Below are 16,969 nucleotides of genomic sequence, written 5' to 3'. Positions count from 1 at the left end.
ATTTCTAGGGTCCCCGCTAGATGTAACATCCCACGTTTCTAAACTCTTTACGTTTTGCCAGGTATCTATCTACCACCCAGACTCTTTGTACCGGTACACTTGGGCACCTGTCACATCAGCAAGTTAATCATGTATTTCTCGCTCAGCCGTTCGAGAGCACCAGGGCGCCTTTGCTGTGCTGTTTTCCAGTTCCGGGGCATTGACTCCGTTTGTTCACCAGATGGTATTACTGCTCTTTTCACTGCTCAAGTGACCTCCTTATAAAGGCAAATGATGGTGTATATGGTCTGAGCCTCTCCCACTCACAGAGAATATGAGGGAATATGAGTAGACACAGCTCCTTCCTTAATAATTAAGTTCTTCATCATTGACAGTATGCGAATTTTAAACATATTACGCAAATGTAAAATGCCACAGGTCACAAGACTGTCAAAGTTTCATTCAAGTTGAAGGCTAAGCAGCCGTATTCGCCGTTTTCATTTTTTCATGTATTTCCTGGTTTATTGTGTCAATCCGTTTGTCTCACTTACGCCCGTACTCAGATGACCTGTTCCCACAGCCCCTCTAGGTGGGCAGTGGGCCACGTGTTTCACCCTCGTGCTCCTGGTGTATATGGACACCTGACTCAGATCCAGTCAGTCCAGCACCCACTCATCGTCAGAATTATTTTTTCTTTTGCAAAATAGAGATTTTGATCTCAGACCAGAGACTGTAACTAGTCAAAAAATGGTGGGTACTCAAGTACGAAGTCACACAGATGCAGGGCTAGTGGCTCCTTTGCACCATGTGCACACTGATAAGGTGACAAAGCCTGGTCTGCAGGGGAAAAGAGTAAAGACTCTTCTAGAAAAGCAGAACGAGGCCCCTGCAAAGGGAGAGAGAAAGGAGTCAGAAGATGCCTTTCTCAGTTCCTACCAGGCTCTGCTGTGTCCTGCAGCCGGACTCAATAAAACTCTCCTGCATAAAGACTCTTTTATTGGAGGGAAAGCAAAACACACACACATACACAACTGCATACACATACCTGTGACCGCTCTGCCTGTATGTTGTATACACGCTTCCCGGGTCATAAGCATCTTTCCGTTAGTAGTTTCGTCCGCCCTCGTCACCTATTCCATCAGGTAGGTCATTACCTATTCCATCAGGTAGGCATCTGTGACTTCGGCTGTTCCCTTATTATTATGCAATAGGGTGTTTCTGTTTTTCACTGTTTTCACGTGACAGTTACGTAGTGAAAAACATGAACTTTGGGATTTCAATGAACTGGACTCAAATCCCAGCTCTGCAAACCACTAAACGGTATGATTCTGGGCAAGTTATTAACCCAAGTTCCCATTTCCTCCTTTGTAAAATGGGGATAACTTTACCTACCTCTCAGGTTTTTATGAAGATCCGCCCTAGTAAGTTTAGTGCTTACCACAAAGCCTTGCACACAGTAGGCACTCAAAAGTCACTCGCTATTTAGGATAGAGTCTCATAAATGCGAACGAAATTGTCCGGGTTCTCGACACTGCCCAACTGCTTTCGCAAAGACTCTGCATCCCCCGATATACTTTTTTTAATCGAATTATAATTAACGTATATTATATTAGTTTCAGGTGCCCCCCCTCCCCCGGCCAATACCCTTTTTAAAACAGAAAAGCAGCACAAACTTTCCTCTAGAAGTTTCATTTCTCCTTCCCAGCTTTGCCTTGGAATTGAAAGTCTAGAAGTCAGGGCTGCTTTTCCACATAAGACCGTATTCACCTCCGAATCCGAGACGGAAAATCAGAGGCTGGTTTTAGTCCTAAAACCAGTGGTCTGACCATCCAGCTGATTCACTACTTCCTCTTTTCCTCTGACTCTGCTGGTCCCACTTAGAGAGCTGTGTGCAGGTACTCAGCGAGGAAATAAGTCTGGGCTCGCTTTAAACAAGCCCCAAGCTAGTTTCTGTTGCTGCTTTTCCTCATATCCATACACCCTAGGCAGCATCACACCATAGGCAGGTGAACAGAGACTGCATCCGAAGCTCCAGGAAACAGGTGAGGTGGATACTTGTCTCTTATATGCAACGTGGAATAAAAACTCACATTCACGCCTGGCTTCTGCACCCTGGGTGCACACCCCTTCACCCTCTGATCCCCACTTTCCAGCTGACCTCCCCGCTGATGACTTCTTTATTCCTCTTCCATGCTGGCTCACCTCATTCTTGACTTTCTGCCTCACTACTGCTTGACCACCTGTTCTCTTGCTATTTGGATCACCTGCCCCGGGACCACCCACCCAGCTCTGAGGGATGCCTTACCTTCCTGTGGCCTGTTCTGGGTTGCCCACCTGGCCACGCACTTGAAGGATGCTGCCATCAATACCCTGACCGACGATGGACATCTGCCCTAAGCTGGGAAAGTTCCTTCCCACTGACCTTACCCCTGACCACCCCACATAACACATCCTGACAATTTCATCCCTTACTGTCCCCTCTTCCTGAAGCTGATGCGGGTACTTTTATTCAGAATTTTATGCTAAACATACTCAGACCGCATAAAATAAAGCTTCCTATTAACACGAATACGTAAGACACGCAAGTTGGAAAGACCTGTTGTTAATAATCAATGTTGGAAGAGCTTGGTAACACTCGAGTAGTACTTTTTTTTTTTTTTTCTAAGGCTTACAGGCCTTTTCTAAAAATAAGCTTTTCCTGGCTACAGATCCTCGGTTCTTACTCACGGCCATTCCCTCTTAAGCTTTGTTCCATTAGGACTGGGACCATTTGTTACAAAGGGAAAGGCCTCCGTATATGTGCACGGAAGGGGCATGTGACAGCCACGGACGGTTCACCAGCAAACGCTAATTAAGTTTGGGAATCAAGACAGCAACAGCGCGTATGTGTGTGCGTGTGTGTGTATGCGTGTGTGCGTGTGAACTTAACGACCCCCCTTCCCGCCGCCCCCCAGCTTAGAAGCATCCAGTCTCTCACTAACAACAGAAAATCAGAGGAGCCGGTAGTGTGCTCAAGGACCAGATGGCAAGTCTCCTGTTTTTCTTGCTTATCCTCCCGAGAAGCACTGCACCGAAAGTTCCATTTGGCCAAGTTAACGTCCTCCCTCTACCCACATGCGGTAACCCAGGTCGAGGGGTGCCCTCCTTCCTCCGTACCCCAGCCGCACCCTGTACCGAAACCACACGTGTATCACACACAGGAGTGTTAACCCGCTGACGTGCTCAGCTTCTCGTGCTGTGGGTTGAACTCTGTCCCCTCCCCCAAATTCCTAACTTGAAGACTTAACCTCCAGCGCCCCAGAATGTGAGAATTTGTCTTACTTAGAAATAGGGTGGTTGCATATATCATTAAGATGAGGTCATACAGGATTAGGGTGGGTCCCTAATCCAATAGGACCGGTGCGCTTATAAAAAGAAGTTTGGCGATGGCACACGCACGGGGAGAAGGCTGTGTAACGACGGAGGCAAAGGTCTGGGCAATGCTTCTACAAGCTAAGAGACGCCAAAGATCGCCTGCAAAGCCCCAGAAGGTAGGAGGAAAGCACGGAGCAGGCTCCCCCTCACAGACCTCAGAAGGAATCTACCCTGCTGCCACCTTGAGCTCAGACTTCTCGCCCCCAGGACTGTGAGACAACAAGTTCCTGTTGTGCAGGGCACCCACTTTGCGGTACTTTGTTATGGCAGCCCTAGCAAACCAACACATCCTCCTAGACAGTGAGCCTCTTGAGGGTAGAGATGGAACTCTATGCACCTTTGTAGTCACTGAGCACAGGGCAAGGTGCAGGTTATTTATATAATTGTTCAATAACGCTTGTTAAATTCAACCAAGAAATATGTGGTCCTCTGCCCCCGACACACAATCTCACGCATCTACCCCACCCCCTGCCCCGCCAACACTGACTTGCTGTCGGTCTTGCCTAAGGACAGGTCACACCAGAAAAGAAAGATTGAAATTTAAGACGGAAAAAGTCATCCTAACCCTAGTGTATCAAAATTTCTCAATCTCATTCTTAAGTCAGTTCCAGAACTAAATCTGCATTTTTCCCCCTACTCTACCTATAAAAATAGGAGCTCATTCAGGAGCAGAGTCCCAAGCAAGGAGACTTAGCAAGTCTCTTGAGGGAGATGACAGAATTGGCAGGTCGGTCCTAGCCCCCCGGCCGATTGTGTGTTCCCTTTAACTGCCCAGCAAGGCGAGGCAAAACCTGCCCCGTGGCTTTCCTGACTCAGACTGGGGGTGATTCAGCCCACCCACCCAGTCCACTCTACAGACCCTGAGCTGAATGAAGTCACCAAGGAGAAAAGGTGACTTAGCATAGTCACACTGAGAAACAGCCTATTGTGAGCTCCAGAGCTGTAGGTCACGGTGTTTTTGAAACCAAGATAACGAAAGAAACACAGATTTAATCTAACGATTGTATTAAAATATCAATTGTATTAAATCTGTTCACCTTTTAAATGGAATTTTTCGGAAATTAAAAATACACACAAAAATGTATGAACTCCCTTGCCAGTACCCGGTATCATGCTTGAGAAAGTAAGTTTGGTAAAACAAAGAACTTTCTGGAGCACTTCTCTTCAGGTACAAGTACAATGAGAATTCAGAAGTGCAGTTTTCCTTCTTTTCAACTGACTTTGGCTAAGTCTAGAAAAGAGAAAAGGAGCTAAGAAGTGGAACAGGCAGGTTGGCAGGTTATAAAAAATGAAAATTACAGCTGTGGCCATGCTCTGGAAAGTATCCCCTGACCTAGGTAGACGCTGACTATTGAACAAACAGCTTGCTTATATAATTATGGTGTGCCTATAAACCCAGTTGATATACTTGTTTAACTATTAACCTCTAGATTTCCTGGAGTTTCCACAATCCAGAAAAAGAAAAAAAAAAAACACCTAAAAGTACGAGATATGACATGTTCCATTTATTAACCTACTGTGATCGTAAGTGATAAAACCATGTTGAGTTCTTAGAAAACACACATAAGGTCTTTGAAGCTCCAGAGATCTTCCTAGGACATCTTCTCTTCTTTATTCTTCTGAGGAATTGTTCTGCCTCTGTCAACATTGGACTGGTTATCCTACCTGAAGTCAAGATCCTTCTCCATATTTACTTTGGATCTAGGACACCATTTCCTCAAGAGCTCTGAAAATCATATTGATACTTGCACGCTCGCTGTAAAAAATTTCCTGATTCCCCTCACCTGCAGGGCTTTCTAACCCATAGTATCTATTCTAAGCATATCTCGGATTCTAGCTTGTATTCTGTACATTTCTGTGCAATCTTACCTCCTATTAGACTCTAAGCTCCTTAAAGGCTAGAGGGAAAGAAAGAGTAAAGCAAAGTCATGCGTATGGTGAGCTCAGTGCCTCAAACCCAGAAGAGCTCTCGATAAATAGTTCCTGAACAAATGAATGCCGAGCACTGGCCAAAGCACCTTACATACACAGCCTTGCTTAATCGTTGTAACGATCCTGCGAATGAGTATTAGTCTCTCCATTTAGCAGGTCAGGAAACTGAAGCTAGAAGTCAAGTAGATTTTTCAAGGCTCAGAGCTAGTAAGTGGGAAAGTAGGGCAGCATGCATTTTTATTTAGTTCCACCTAGCACAGTATCTTAAACATAGCAATCGGTAAAAAGTTATTTGTTGAACTGATACGGGCAGGCCCTTTATCCACGTTCTCTCTTTAGATGTGTTTGGAGTCTTTGGGTTTATTTTTTTCAATGGCTAAGAAGTTTGGGGCACAGGAAGGAGTAAGTAAAGTGGGGAGAAAATGCCTGTAAAGATTTCAGATATCACAGAAAGGCTGTCTCTGCACATTCACTACAGAATAATTCCCAGACTCTTTGCCACTCTGCCCCCACTGGTTCTCCAGACTCTAGCCTCTCCCTTATCTCAAACTCATCCCTCCCATGTGGGACTGGAGGAGGGAGGATGGAGGAGGGGAATAAATAACTCGTCAGTCAACACCCAGGCCACCTACTCCCATGGCTTCTGTGAGGGATCAAGGGAAGGAATCACACACAGGCACTCGCTGCTGTGCTTGGCTCGAGAGACAGCTGGCAGAGGGCTCACAGGTTTAAGAGAGAAAACTCGTCCCGAAACCCCCGTTTCCTGTACCACAAAAAAGACGTGATTCCGGTTTCGTCCACTCTGTCCAGGGAAGAGGGAAACAGTGAAGATGAGGGTTCGGGCCCAGTTTCAAGGAAACTGCACTTGTTACCTTTACATAGAAATAACCAAGAAGAAAGGAAATCACTAAGCCAAAAAGGCTTGTTCCTCTACGCAGGTATGTTGCCAAATGGGCCATGTTCTCATTAGTGTTTTAAAACAATTCAACTTGGATGTGCAGAGAAACACATAAAGTTTAGATCTGCTTAGTTACAGCCTCTCAGAGAGCTAATGGAATCAACATTCATTACTGAGGTTTACCATAAACCTCCTGTCTGTACACACCGGTATCTACCAGTAGACCAGTTGTAACCAGCTTCCTTTAACCAATGGGCAGTTTGTACTTGGAACTCAAGCTTAAAACTCAGAATGAGTCCGGCTCAATATTCTATGATCAACAGAGGCTTAAAGGAACAAGTGGAAAGGCAACCATGTATAGGTAGACACAGGTCAGCCCCTCCTAATTACCATACCTGGCCCTGGTATGCACAAGTTCCCATGGCATCCATTCATGTTTTCCATCTCCAACCATGTCTTTTGGGAAATGGGTTCAGACATTTATTGTGGAGTGACACCTCAAGTGGAGTAGCCAGGAGCTCAGGCACTGGGCTCACACAGACCTTGATTAAAGCAACTGCTCTGCCACGATCAACCTTGACACTTAACCTCTGGCCTCAGTTTGCTCATATACAAAATGGGGCATCGCCTCATCGGGCCCTGGTGAGGGGAGAATGAGATAACTCATGTTTGTCACTAAGCGCGGTATCTGGCATAGAGAAGGGCTCTCCAGCAGTGCAGCCACCTAAGATGGTAGGAATGACGGCACCTCCTTGTATGGGACTTGAACGGACCTCATTTGGAAGGCGGTGAACAAATCTGGGCTCGTCCTACCAAAGCTACTCTGTCCTCAGGTAGCCTCCATCCCCATCCTTCCCTCCCTTCATTTCCAGAACCTGTGCCAGGACCTTCCCTGCTAAATACGCACAATCCCCACAATATCGGTGACTCGGAAAGCAAAAGGATACTCACACGCAAACGAAAACTGTCCCGAGGGCTGGGACAGTTAATGTGAGAAAACGGCTCTAGCCTTTGTAGGACGTGACAACCGGAAACCCGTCTGGGTGAGATGGAGGCTCCTACGATGAAGGGGAGCTTCCATCCTCATTCCACACAGACGACATGGTGGCACCTCTGACCTGGGTCGTGGCAGGAATCAACAAAGCCAGGCAATGGTGGTAGCGTGAGAGGTGTTTCTAGTTTGTTTTTTAAACACAATACGGGACAAAGAAGGGGAGGATGAAGGGACCAGGAGAAGAACGAATGAACAGCCTCTCAACGGGAGGGGCAAGAAAGGCAAGAAACGTCAAGCAAACAGGAAGAGTGCAGCTGAGGGGAAAGGACCCCAGGATGGGCCAAAGGAGACGGGTAGCTCCGCTGAGCGGAAATGAGCAATGGCCGGCCAATCTCACAACCAGGAGAAACACCACTCAGACGTTTCCTGTGGGCTGGGCCCCAGAGGTCGCTGGCTGAGTCATGGGCGAGTAGTTATCCAGGTTAACAACTTCCAGTTAAAGCCAAAGAGGAATGTAATACGGACCAGGAGTCATTACGTGATTGAGGAAAGTCAAAAAGGGCAAGGTCACCAAACTTTTTTTGAAAAGGGCCAGAGAGTAAATGCTTTGGGCCCTGCGGGACATACGATCTCCATCACAACTGTTGGACTGTACAACCGTGGGGGAAAAGCAGCCCTAGACAACCTGTAAATGAATGAGCAGAGCTGTGTTCCAATAAAACTTTATTTGTAGACACTGACTTCAAATTTTATATAATTTTCATGTGTCATGAAATGTTATTCTTTTTATTCTTTTCCCAATCATTCGAAAATGTGCAAATCATTTTAGCACACAGGCTGTACTTAAAAACAGGAGGGGCTGAATTTGGCCCCCCAGGCTGTAGTTTGCTGGCCCCCAGTTATGAGCTTGGGCCCCGTGGCCGAACATGCCTGGCTTTGCATCCTGCCTGGGCTGCCTGCTGGCTCTCCAGCTGTGGGCAAGTTCGTGAACTCACCTGAGCCTCAGCTTCTTCATCTGTAAATTAACGATAACTGTATCTGTCCCCCTAGGATTTATGTGAAGTTCAAAAGCATAGTACCTGAAAAGTGACTGACATAAAATAAGTGGTGATGATGGTGATGGTGATAGAACTGGGTGTCTGGGTGTGGGTCGTGATGGCATCACATCTATAGCTAATTGTCTCTGAAAAAAAACCCAAAAAAACCAAGGCTGACCCCAATCCGACTTAAGGAGGGATATACAGACTAGAAAGTAAAACAGATGAAGAGAGATTCAGAAAGAGCCTGTCTAATGCTTCAACTCAACTGAGTTGACTAAATTACGATGATTTGTAACAGACTTCGCGTGTGTAGGTTATAACCTGACTACCCTTTCAACTGCAGAAAGAGGGGGTTTTATGAACCGTGTACCAAACCTTATGGACCAGCTCAGGAAAGGAAGACCATCTGAGGAGGCAGAGTAGGAAACAGAACCCAGGGCGGGGTGCATGGAGGGGGCGGCAGAGACAGTGGTAGGTGGTCGGGAAGGAAGTTGTTTCATTGGGGGGTTATCCATGCAGAGTTCCCTCTTTTGTCATAGGGCAGCCAGCTGTTAAAAACTTTCAGGTTATCTCTCCCAACGCGTCAGAGGCTCAAGTTCAGAGGTAACTTACAAACCAGCTCCTAAAACCAGCACAGGGTGGAGGAATTCACTTCAGTCCTTAAGTCCTTAACTTAAGTTATCCCACGGGACCCTTCAGACAACCCATCTTAGTTCTGCATAGTTTTAAAAGAGTTAATAGCCAAGGATTATGCAACCTTTAGATCTCTTTAGAAGGCCTAGGCGGGAGAAATCACACTTCTTCAGCCATTGTTAAATTGCTTTTTATGCTGTTCTTGCAACTTCCAAATAATCAAGCAAAGATAGAATGGAAATATTAATGCAAAAAAAGGAAGCACAGGAGAGCTGCAGTATAATTTAACTACCCCACACCTTTTATGAAATGTGGGGCAAAATGACAGAGATCTCCACGGATGAAAAATACTTTCACTGTCAGACATTTATTGAGCACCTAGTATTTATAAGCTCAATGCTCAAAGAGGCAGAGTTGCAAAGATGTATAAGAAGAAATATGAGCTACCCAGCAGGGGCTCTCAGAGATCGTCCATAAAAGGCAAACAACAATCACAGTGGTTAAAACTTGCAGCTGTATAGTGTAGGCATTGGGACTTAAAATGAGAGCATTCGCAAAATATCCTTTGGCAGAAAATTGGTAAGAAACCCCACCACCATGATTGATGTATCACCATTTCTTGGGCACAGAAGAAGAACCCCTGCTGACTGTACTGTCAGCCTTCCTTACCAGCCTGCTCCCCACAAAAACAAACAAAACAAAAAATGTGAAATATACTGAAGATTCTGGGGGAAAAAAAAGTTTTATAAGTGTGGATTACTAGTGTTTGTGTGTGATTTAGTGAAAAGAACACTGGGGCAGAGAAGCAGGAGATGTGAGTTCCACCTATGGTTCTGTCTTCAAGCAAATCACTTTCTTCCAAAGCTTCAGTTTGCTCATTTGTAAAATGAGATGATTAGACTATAAAACTCCTTTCAAAGCTCTAAATTCTACTGCTTAATATCAAGATGCATACATAGGCGCGTTTACTAAGGAAGGCTATGTTAATAATACGTGGAATACATGGGCGCGTTTACTAAGGAAGGCTATGTTAAGAATACGTGGAATACATAGGCGCGTTTACTAAGGAAGGCTATGTTAATAATACGTGAAATACATATGCGCGTTTACTAAAGAAGGCTATGTTAAGAATACGTGGAATACATAGGTGCGTTTACTAAGGAAGGCTATGTTAATAATACGTGAAATACATATGCGCGTTTACTAAGGAAGGCTATGTTAAGAATACGTGGAATACATATGCGCGTTTACTAAAGAAGGCTATGTTAAGAATACATGGAATACATAGGCGCGTTTACTGAGGAAGGCTATGTTAAGAATACGTGAAGTGTGATTGACTTGATAGAATTTCTGAGGTCATCAAAGTCGATCCTTGCCTTAATTATTCTAACAAATCTGGTAAAGTAAACCACTTTTTATGATTAGACATTACGCATGAAGAGGAAAAAATAATAATAATAATTACTCTGCAACAATGCACATAACACAACCAGGTGCTTATGTGAGAATTATTTATGAAACCAAAGAAAAACTACTTTTGCCTGTAGAGATAACTGAAAATGCAGAAATGTCCAGAAGTTAGTAAATTACAGATGGAATTTAAATCAAATCATTACACTTTTCTTATTATTTTCATAAGATCTGGATAGGTATAATTAGTATAACAAAATGAGTTTATAAATTGTAAGTTTACTTAAGACATTTTGGTTAAAATTAAAATGAGAACTCACCAGGGAATTAAATTGCTTAGATGCATTAAAGCTGAGCCCAACTTTCAACCCATGATTACCTAAGCTCTGCCATCTTGGAATGTTCTGGCCTAACTTTGAAAATAATTTGATCCCCAAATTAAATTTTTAAAGATACATTTTATGAGGAAAAAAAGAAACACATGAAACACAAATGTCAAAAAAAGAAAAATTCAACTTCTTTATCACTAAGAAATGCAAATAATAGTAAAATAGTGTTACTTTTCATCAAATTGGCAAAAAATTTTTTTCAAATTATTACACCCAGGATGAAGGAAAGTGAGCATAACCTTTCTTTTTTTATTTTTATTTTTTTTTAGTTTTTATTTTATATTGGAGTATAGTTGGTTTACAATGTTGTGTTAGTTTCAGGTGTACAGCACAGTGAATCAGTTATACGTACACATATATCCATTCTTTTTCAAATTCTTTTCCCATTTAGGTTATTACAGAGTATCGAGTAGAGTTCCCTGTGCTCTACAGTAGGTCCTTGTTGATTATCTATTTTATATATAGTAGTGTGTATAACCTTTCTGAAGAGTAATTTATTTGGCAATATTTGGCAGGATGCTTAAGGGGAGAGAATGGGCACTTCCACACATTACTGGTGAGAATAAGAACTTGTTGCAGGCACTCTGGAGGGCAGCACGTCCATGCCCGCCCTTCGCTCCGCACTTCCACTTCTAGGAATTCATTCATCCTAAGGAGATCATTGGGCCAATGTGCAAAAATGTGTGTGTTCAAGGTATTCCTTGCAGTTTTGTTTATAGCTGTAAAAAAGTGGAACTCTGTGAAAGTCCAGTTGGAGATTGATGAAACAGCTACATTCTTACAAATTAAAATGAGCAGTTGCTAAAAAGAATGAGGAAACTGTATGTGCATGAGTATAGAAAGATGTCGAAGATATATGGGGTATGAAGCAAGTTGCAAAATATCATATATAGCGTGTGAAAGAGCGCGTATGCAAATATATATATGCATGTACAAATGCAAAGAGTCACTAAAAAGTTAACAGTAGGTAGCTGTGGGTGGTGTGACTTTGAGTAATTTGTATTTTCTTATTATGAATTTCTCTTCAGCTTGAATTTTTTTCAATGAGTATATATTGTTTTTATAGTAATAAAAAAGCTATTTTTAAAAGGTGAAGAAAAGAATGGGTCATGGGGAAGAATTAGATATCCATAACTTGTAGTTCTGTGTCCTGGAATTTAGTCTAAGACCACAGTATACATAATAATGTATGAACTGGGATGATTATCACAGCAATATTCATGATATTGAAAGTTAATAAACATTAATGTCCTATTTAAATAAATACACTAGAATTAGACATTATTAATGTAGAAATATATTAACTTGGAATATTTCACAGTATTATTGGTAAGTGAAACAAAAGGCAACTAAATAATTTTATACACATTTTGGATTTATTCATATTCACATATATATAGAAGAGAAAAAAGTCCGAAAGGATATATGCCAAAATGTATACTGCGGTAACTAGTGATTCTTATTTTTCTTCTCTACATTTTCAAATGCTTCTACAATAAACGAGTATTATTTATGTACTTTTTTCTTTTAAGTTTTAAAAACGTCCCTTATAGACCTTTCAGACTTTCAAATAATGCAAGGTAGTTATAATGATACTAATCTGTGAAAAACAAAGGAACGAGAATCTCAGCCCTTTGCTCCAGCATCAAATTACCACCAAGAGACCCCCGGAAAGCCCCTGCAGCTGACCTGCAGCATGTTGTAAAGTAATGAATGCCACACTGATGCAAAACAAACTCAGGAAACCCAGGGTACCTATTCTGATTTTGTGTCCTGCGATGTGCGAGGTTATAAAACATACTGGCTCAGATTACAGGCTAAGCATGACAAGTCCCTCTGCTGCAACCTAACAAAGGAATTTACAGAATGAGAAATTTACACATTTCGTTTCCCAGGGTAGAATGAATTCCAGAAGCAAGGGACCCACAGTAGGGTTAAGTCCTTGCCTGTCACTCTCCTACATGCTTCTGAATTATGCCTTATACACAGTTCCCATGACACAATGTACCTATTACTATTTTAAACCAAGGCAAACTAATATTTTTTAAAGGTGAATAGAAGGAGAAGTGAGAAGAAGTGCATTTGTAACAGAGTCAAACTCTTTGTATATTTTCAGGTGAACTGGGGGATGCCAGACCTCTCTCCCCCAACCCTCCCTCCCTCAGATCATTATGGCTGATAACAATAGTTTTACTTTCCCGGGTAATGTAGATGACACATTTTTCCTGTAGCCTGTCTTCCTGTAAAGTGCAGGAATTCCTGCACCTTCTGGGTGCCCTTCCTGTTAACTTACATTTCAGATTTCCTCAAAAGGCATTCTACCACTTTAATATTTGAAAAATGTCAGCTCAACCCCAGACAGCTAATATAAACAAGCTGAAAAGCATACCACCTAAAGTTACAACTGTGGAAAACAAAATTTCTTTTTAAGAAATTCTTTCTCGGAATCTCACTGTTGGTAAGGCTGGAAAGAAGTAACCCAGTCCTTCCAGCTCCCAGGGAGTCTGTAATTCTTTTGCCACTGCTGTGCCTTAAATTAGAGGTCTGTAAAACGGAATTATAGTGATCTAGAAAGTTCGTAAAGGTCCTTGAATTGAACATGTTGTTAAAATCTTCAATACTATGAGGTTATAGCCACCTTTCACTTTTCCTCCATTTCATTTGGTTATAGTATTACAAAGAAGTTTGGTACTGCACAAAAACAAAAACAAAAACAAAAACAAAACACTGTCTTTGCCATCTGAGAATACCGTAGCTGAATTAGGCCAGTTCCACATTTACAGCCCAGGCCAAAAGTCTTTGCCATTTCTGAAATGATCACACACCTCCTTCTACCAGAAACTTTCCTTTTGGACAGGAATCCCATGTTCACACCAGATGCACCTTCCAAAGGGGACCCAATTAAGAAAACTATTTGGATAAATGGGAGTTAATGTAAAGAACCACCAGTACCTGATCTACTAAGGGTGCACCCATAATGGAAGACTGCCATGCTAATATGTTTTTCAGTTTCCCAACTTCTTCTGCTAGGAGGGAGCCGCCTTAGGAGTGAGCCCCCCAAAATGCACAAAGAAACCTGATTGAGTTTAAACCCTAAGGTTCAAAGATAAGATCACTAGAGCACCCCCTTCCTATCTCCCAGAGAGATCACTGCCATCTCTAAACTCCAAATGCACCATTTTGCTTCACTATCTATGCAATTATCTTATATCACAGTGATTTGCATACGTGCTTTCTTTCACCAACTACATGGTAAATTCCTTGAAGAAAACAACTACACATAAAATATTTTTGTATGTCCCCAAATCCTGTGCGCTACAAACACACACACACACACATCTCATAATATATTTACTCATATATTAAACTGACCTGAATGAATGAGTGAATGCACACCAAATACAGAGTAACTAGATGCAATCTCTCTCATACGTCAAAGCCTGGAATGCCCTCCTAAGCTATTATTTCTACGCTCAATTAAAAGATTGTCGGTTTTCCCGATATTAAGGAACACTGGCAGCTCACAATGCCACTTCCTAGGTACTTCGGCACTCTTACTTAGCTTTTCAGATTTCCATTTTTTCCCCTAATATCCAAAGAAAAGAAGAGCCCTACTTTGAATTCTTGAGAATATATATTACTTCCTTCTGGGGCTGAGATGTATGATTCCCAGCAGGTAGAACTAAAAAGTGACACAACTCTCCCCAAAGTAGCAGAACGCTGACGAGACACTTGAATTTCACTGGATCTGACTTACCTAATGCCCTGGGTAGCCTAACTCACCTTGTGCTGAGCTCACCTCTCCTTTCCATACGTTCTCACAGGGCATATGCTTTCTCTATGCTCAATTTGTTCTGAAACAAGTGACTTACAGTCCTAGGGCCACCTGACAACACCCCCTCAGCTCTCTAATGCCATGTCAGGGTTTTTATATTTTTAATCCCTTCCCCAGCATGACATTACGCCTGCAAAATACAACTGTGTAAAAAGAATATTTTTAAGAACAAAAAAAAAATAGAAAAATGCAATGTAGCAGAAACTCTAACAGAGGTGTCCAGTATTTCCTTCTTAGGCCATGTTTTTTTTTCTTAAAGAAAAAAAAATTTTTTAAAAAAAAAAAAAAAAAAAAAAAGAAAGAAAGAAAACAACCATAACCCTGAACTTCTGACCTATTACAGCTGACTAAATATATGCAATTACACACTTAAAAGGTTTCATTATGGTTGTCAATGAAACAGTGCAGTCCTCCCACATTGGCGTAATGCTTAAAAGTACAATTTTTCTCCCAGTATTTTCCCTCGAGATGCAAAGCATCTCCCAAATGGGAAGACATAAAACCTCGATGTCCTCATTGCTGCTTCTAAATACTGTGAACCAATAAGGAATTGGTGTAAAGTGCAAAATCTCGGAAGAGAAAGACTTCTTGTCTGCTTTTTTCTAAAATGCTATTATTCACCTTTACTTCCTTTAAAGATCAGAAGTTGCTTAATGTTCAAAATGATACCAATGGAAATTTAACTAAATACTAGCACCAACAATTCATTCCCAAAGGAATATAAGATTACATTAATTTCCTACTAGTTTAACTCAAGTTTTACCTTTCCTTTTCATCTACAGACTTTTTAAAAGTTTGTATTCCTGTTGCACGTAAAATTACCTATTATATGTGTGCATACTAAAGAATTTTACAATTATATAAAGCATTGCACATTTAGACGCTACCAACCTGCTCTATCTCTCCTGACTGTGCAAAAGGCAAAAAGAGCTCAGTAATCCTAGCAGAAGAATGCAAATAACGTCAATGCACAGCTGAACTGCAAGCCCTGCCTTACAGGAACTCTCTGTGTCTGCAAAAAAAAAAAAAAAAAAGAGACACATACTAAACAGGAAATGCAACTGAGATGTGGAAAACCTCAAACTTAAAAATGCAATCGCCAGGCGAAAATTGCATCCATGCATTCATAAATGCATGCACAACCCTTTGCATTTTTGCAAGTAATGCAAATAGGCTCTTACCTTTCGACTGAGACATTTTCCCCTTTCCTTTGATGGGGGAGGGGAGCACAAAAGACTTTGCCTTGCTTCTCTTCTGTAGCTAGTTTTGCAACAAAGATGCAAGCTGCAGGCGTGCAATCTTCATGCAAGTGGAGTTTCTCTTGACCGAGGCAGCAGATGGACTTTCAGGGAATCCAGATGGACATGCACACCATGCAAAACAGACTGGAAAGTGATTTTTCCCCCAGTTGCAACGTTAGGGAAGGCTGTGCTGCAGCTACATGATGGGCCAGGGCTGGCAGCTAAAAGCTCCAAACTTGGAACTGAGTATCTTAGTGCGCAGACGTCCTTCCTGCGAAGGGCGCGGGGGCCGCTGGGAAATGTAGTTCCCGAGCGGAGTCCACGGGACTCTGATTTAAGGACACGTGGTCGCGCGGGTCGCTGAGCGGGGTGATTGGGAGCAACATAGGTTGCATCCAGGTAAACAAGTCATAGACGCACTCGGTACTAAGTGATGGGAGAAAAAGGCAAGGCCCAGGGGAGCGGGCATTTACCTTCTCCAAAAGCCCCTGAAACAACAGCCAAAAAAACATATCAGTTTGGCTAAAAACCATTCGGCCCGCTCAGAAAGTCAGTTTCGGGGTTCAAGTGTTTGCAGGGCAGCACCTGTTGGGCGGTTCCTGCCTGTAGACGTTTTATTCCTCTCAAACGTGCATTTTAAAAAATCTTTTTCTCGCCTGGAGAATTTGCTGGTGACCTGGCCGGGCGGAGGTAACAGCAGAGGAGATGCAAAGGATCCAGGTCGGTTACAATTCAGTCCTAAGGCGGAGTGGAGGTGGGGGGATCGGGGAGTTCTCATTTCTTGAAGGGTTAAAGAGAAGGTTCTGCTGTTGGTGTGTCAAAGCAAACTATCAAAGTTAAAATGTTTCGATGTTTTTTTTCTCACCTGGGTGGGAGGAAAGTCCCTGGCCTCAGGGAGAAAGTGGGTGGTCATCTTAAATTAACAAAATCAAATAACTTGAATTTATTCAACAAAATTTACAGACTTTTGTTGAGCTCCCAGGGTGTGCCAGGCACCTTTCTAGGACCTTGGGTCATCCCGTTGTCATGTATCGCCCACAGCTAGGGCCTGGACACCGTCCTGGCGGAGAATAGGGTCACCCCTTCTCAGGGAAGCAGAGAGGCATAGAATATTCCATTAGTGAGGGGACCTGGGCTGAAATGAGCTCAGACTCCTACTTCATCGAGTGGACCAGACTCAGAAATGTGCTTTTCAGGTACAGAG

General features: G+C 42.6%; 1 protein-coding gene across 2 annotated transcripts in view; it reads right to left on the bottom strand.

Annotated features, from left to right (window-relative positions):
* MAP2K6 (mitogen-activated protein kinase kinase 6) overlaps positions 1-15,987 on the bottom strand; it is a 131,965-nt gene extending 115,978 nt beyond the window's left edge. For both annotated transcript variants that reach the window (XM_024761126.1, XM_024761125.1), the window contains exon 1: positions 15,706-15,987. In XM_024761126.1, coding sequence (XP_024616894.1) covers positions 15,706-15,721 — 16 coding nt within the window. In that variant the 5' untranslated portion in view covers positions 15,722-15,987. The remainder of the gene's footprint in view (positions 1-15,705) is intronic.
* Positions 15,988-16,969: the final 982 nt, after the last annotated feature.

This window comes from Neophocaena asiaeorientalis, unplaced genomic scaffold (genome assembly GCF_003031525.2).
Source record: "Neophocaena asiaeorientalis asiaeorientalis breed wild unplaced genomic scaffold, Neophocaena_asiaeorientalis_V1.1 scaffold30, whole genome shotgun sequence".
Taxonomy (NCBI): domain Eukaryota; kingdom Metazoa; phylum Chordata; class Mammalia; order Artiodactyla; family Phocoenidae; genus Neophocaena; species Neophocaena asiaeorientalis.
The sequence above is the reverse complement of the archived record's forward strand: the minus strand, read 5'-3'. Positions and strand labels throughout refer to the sequence as shown.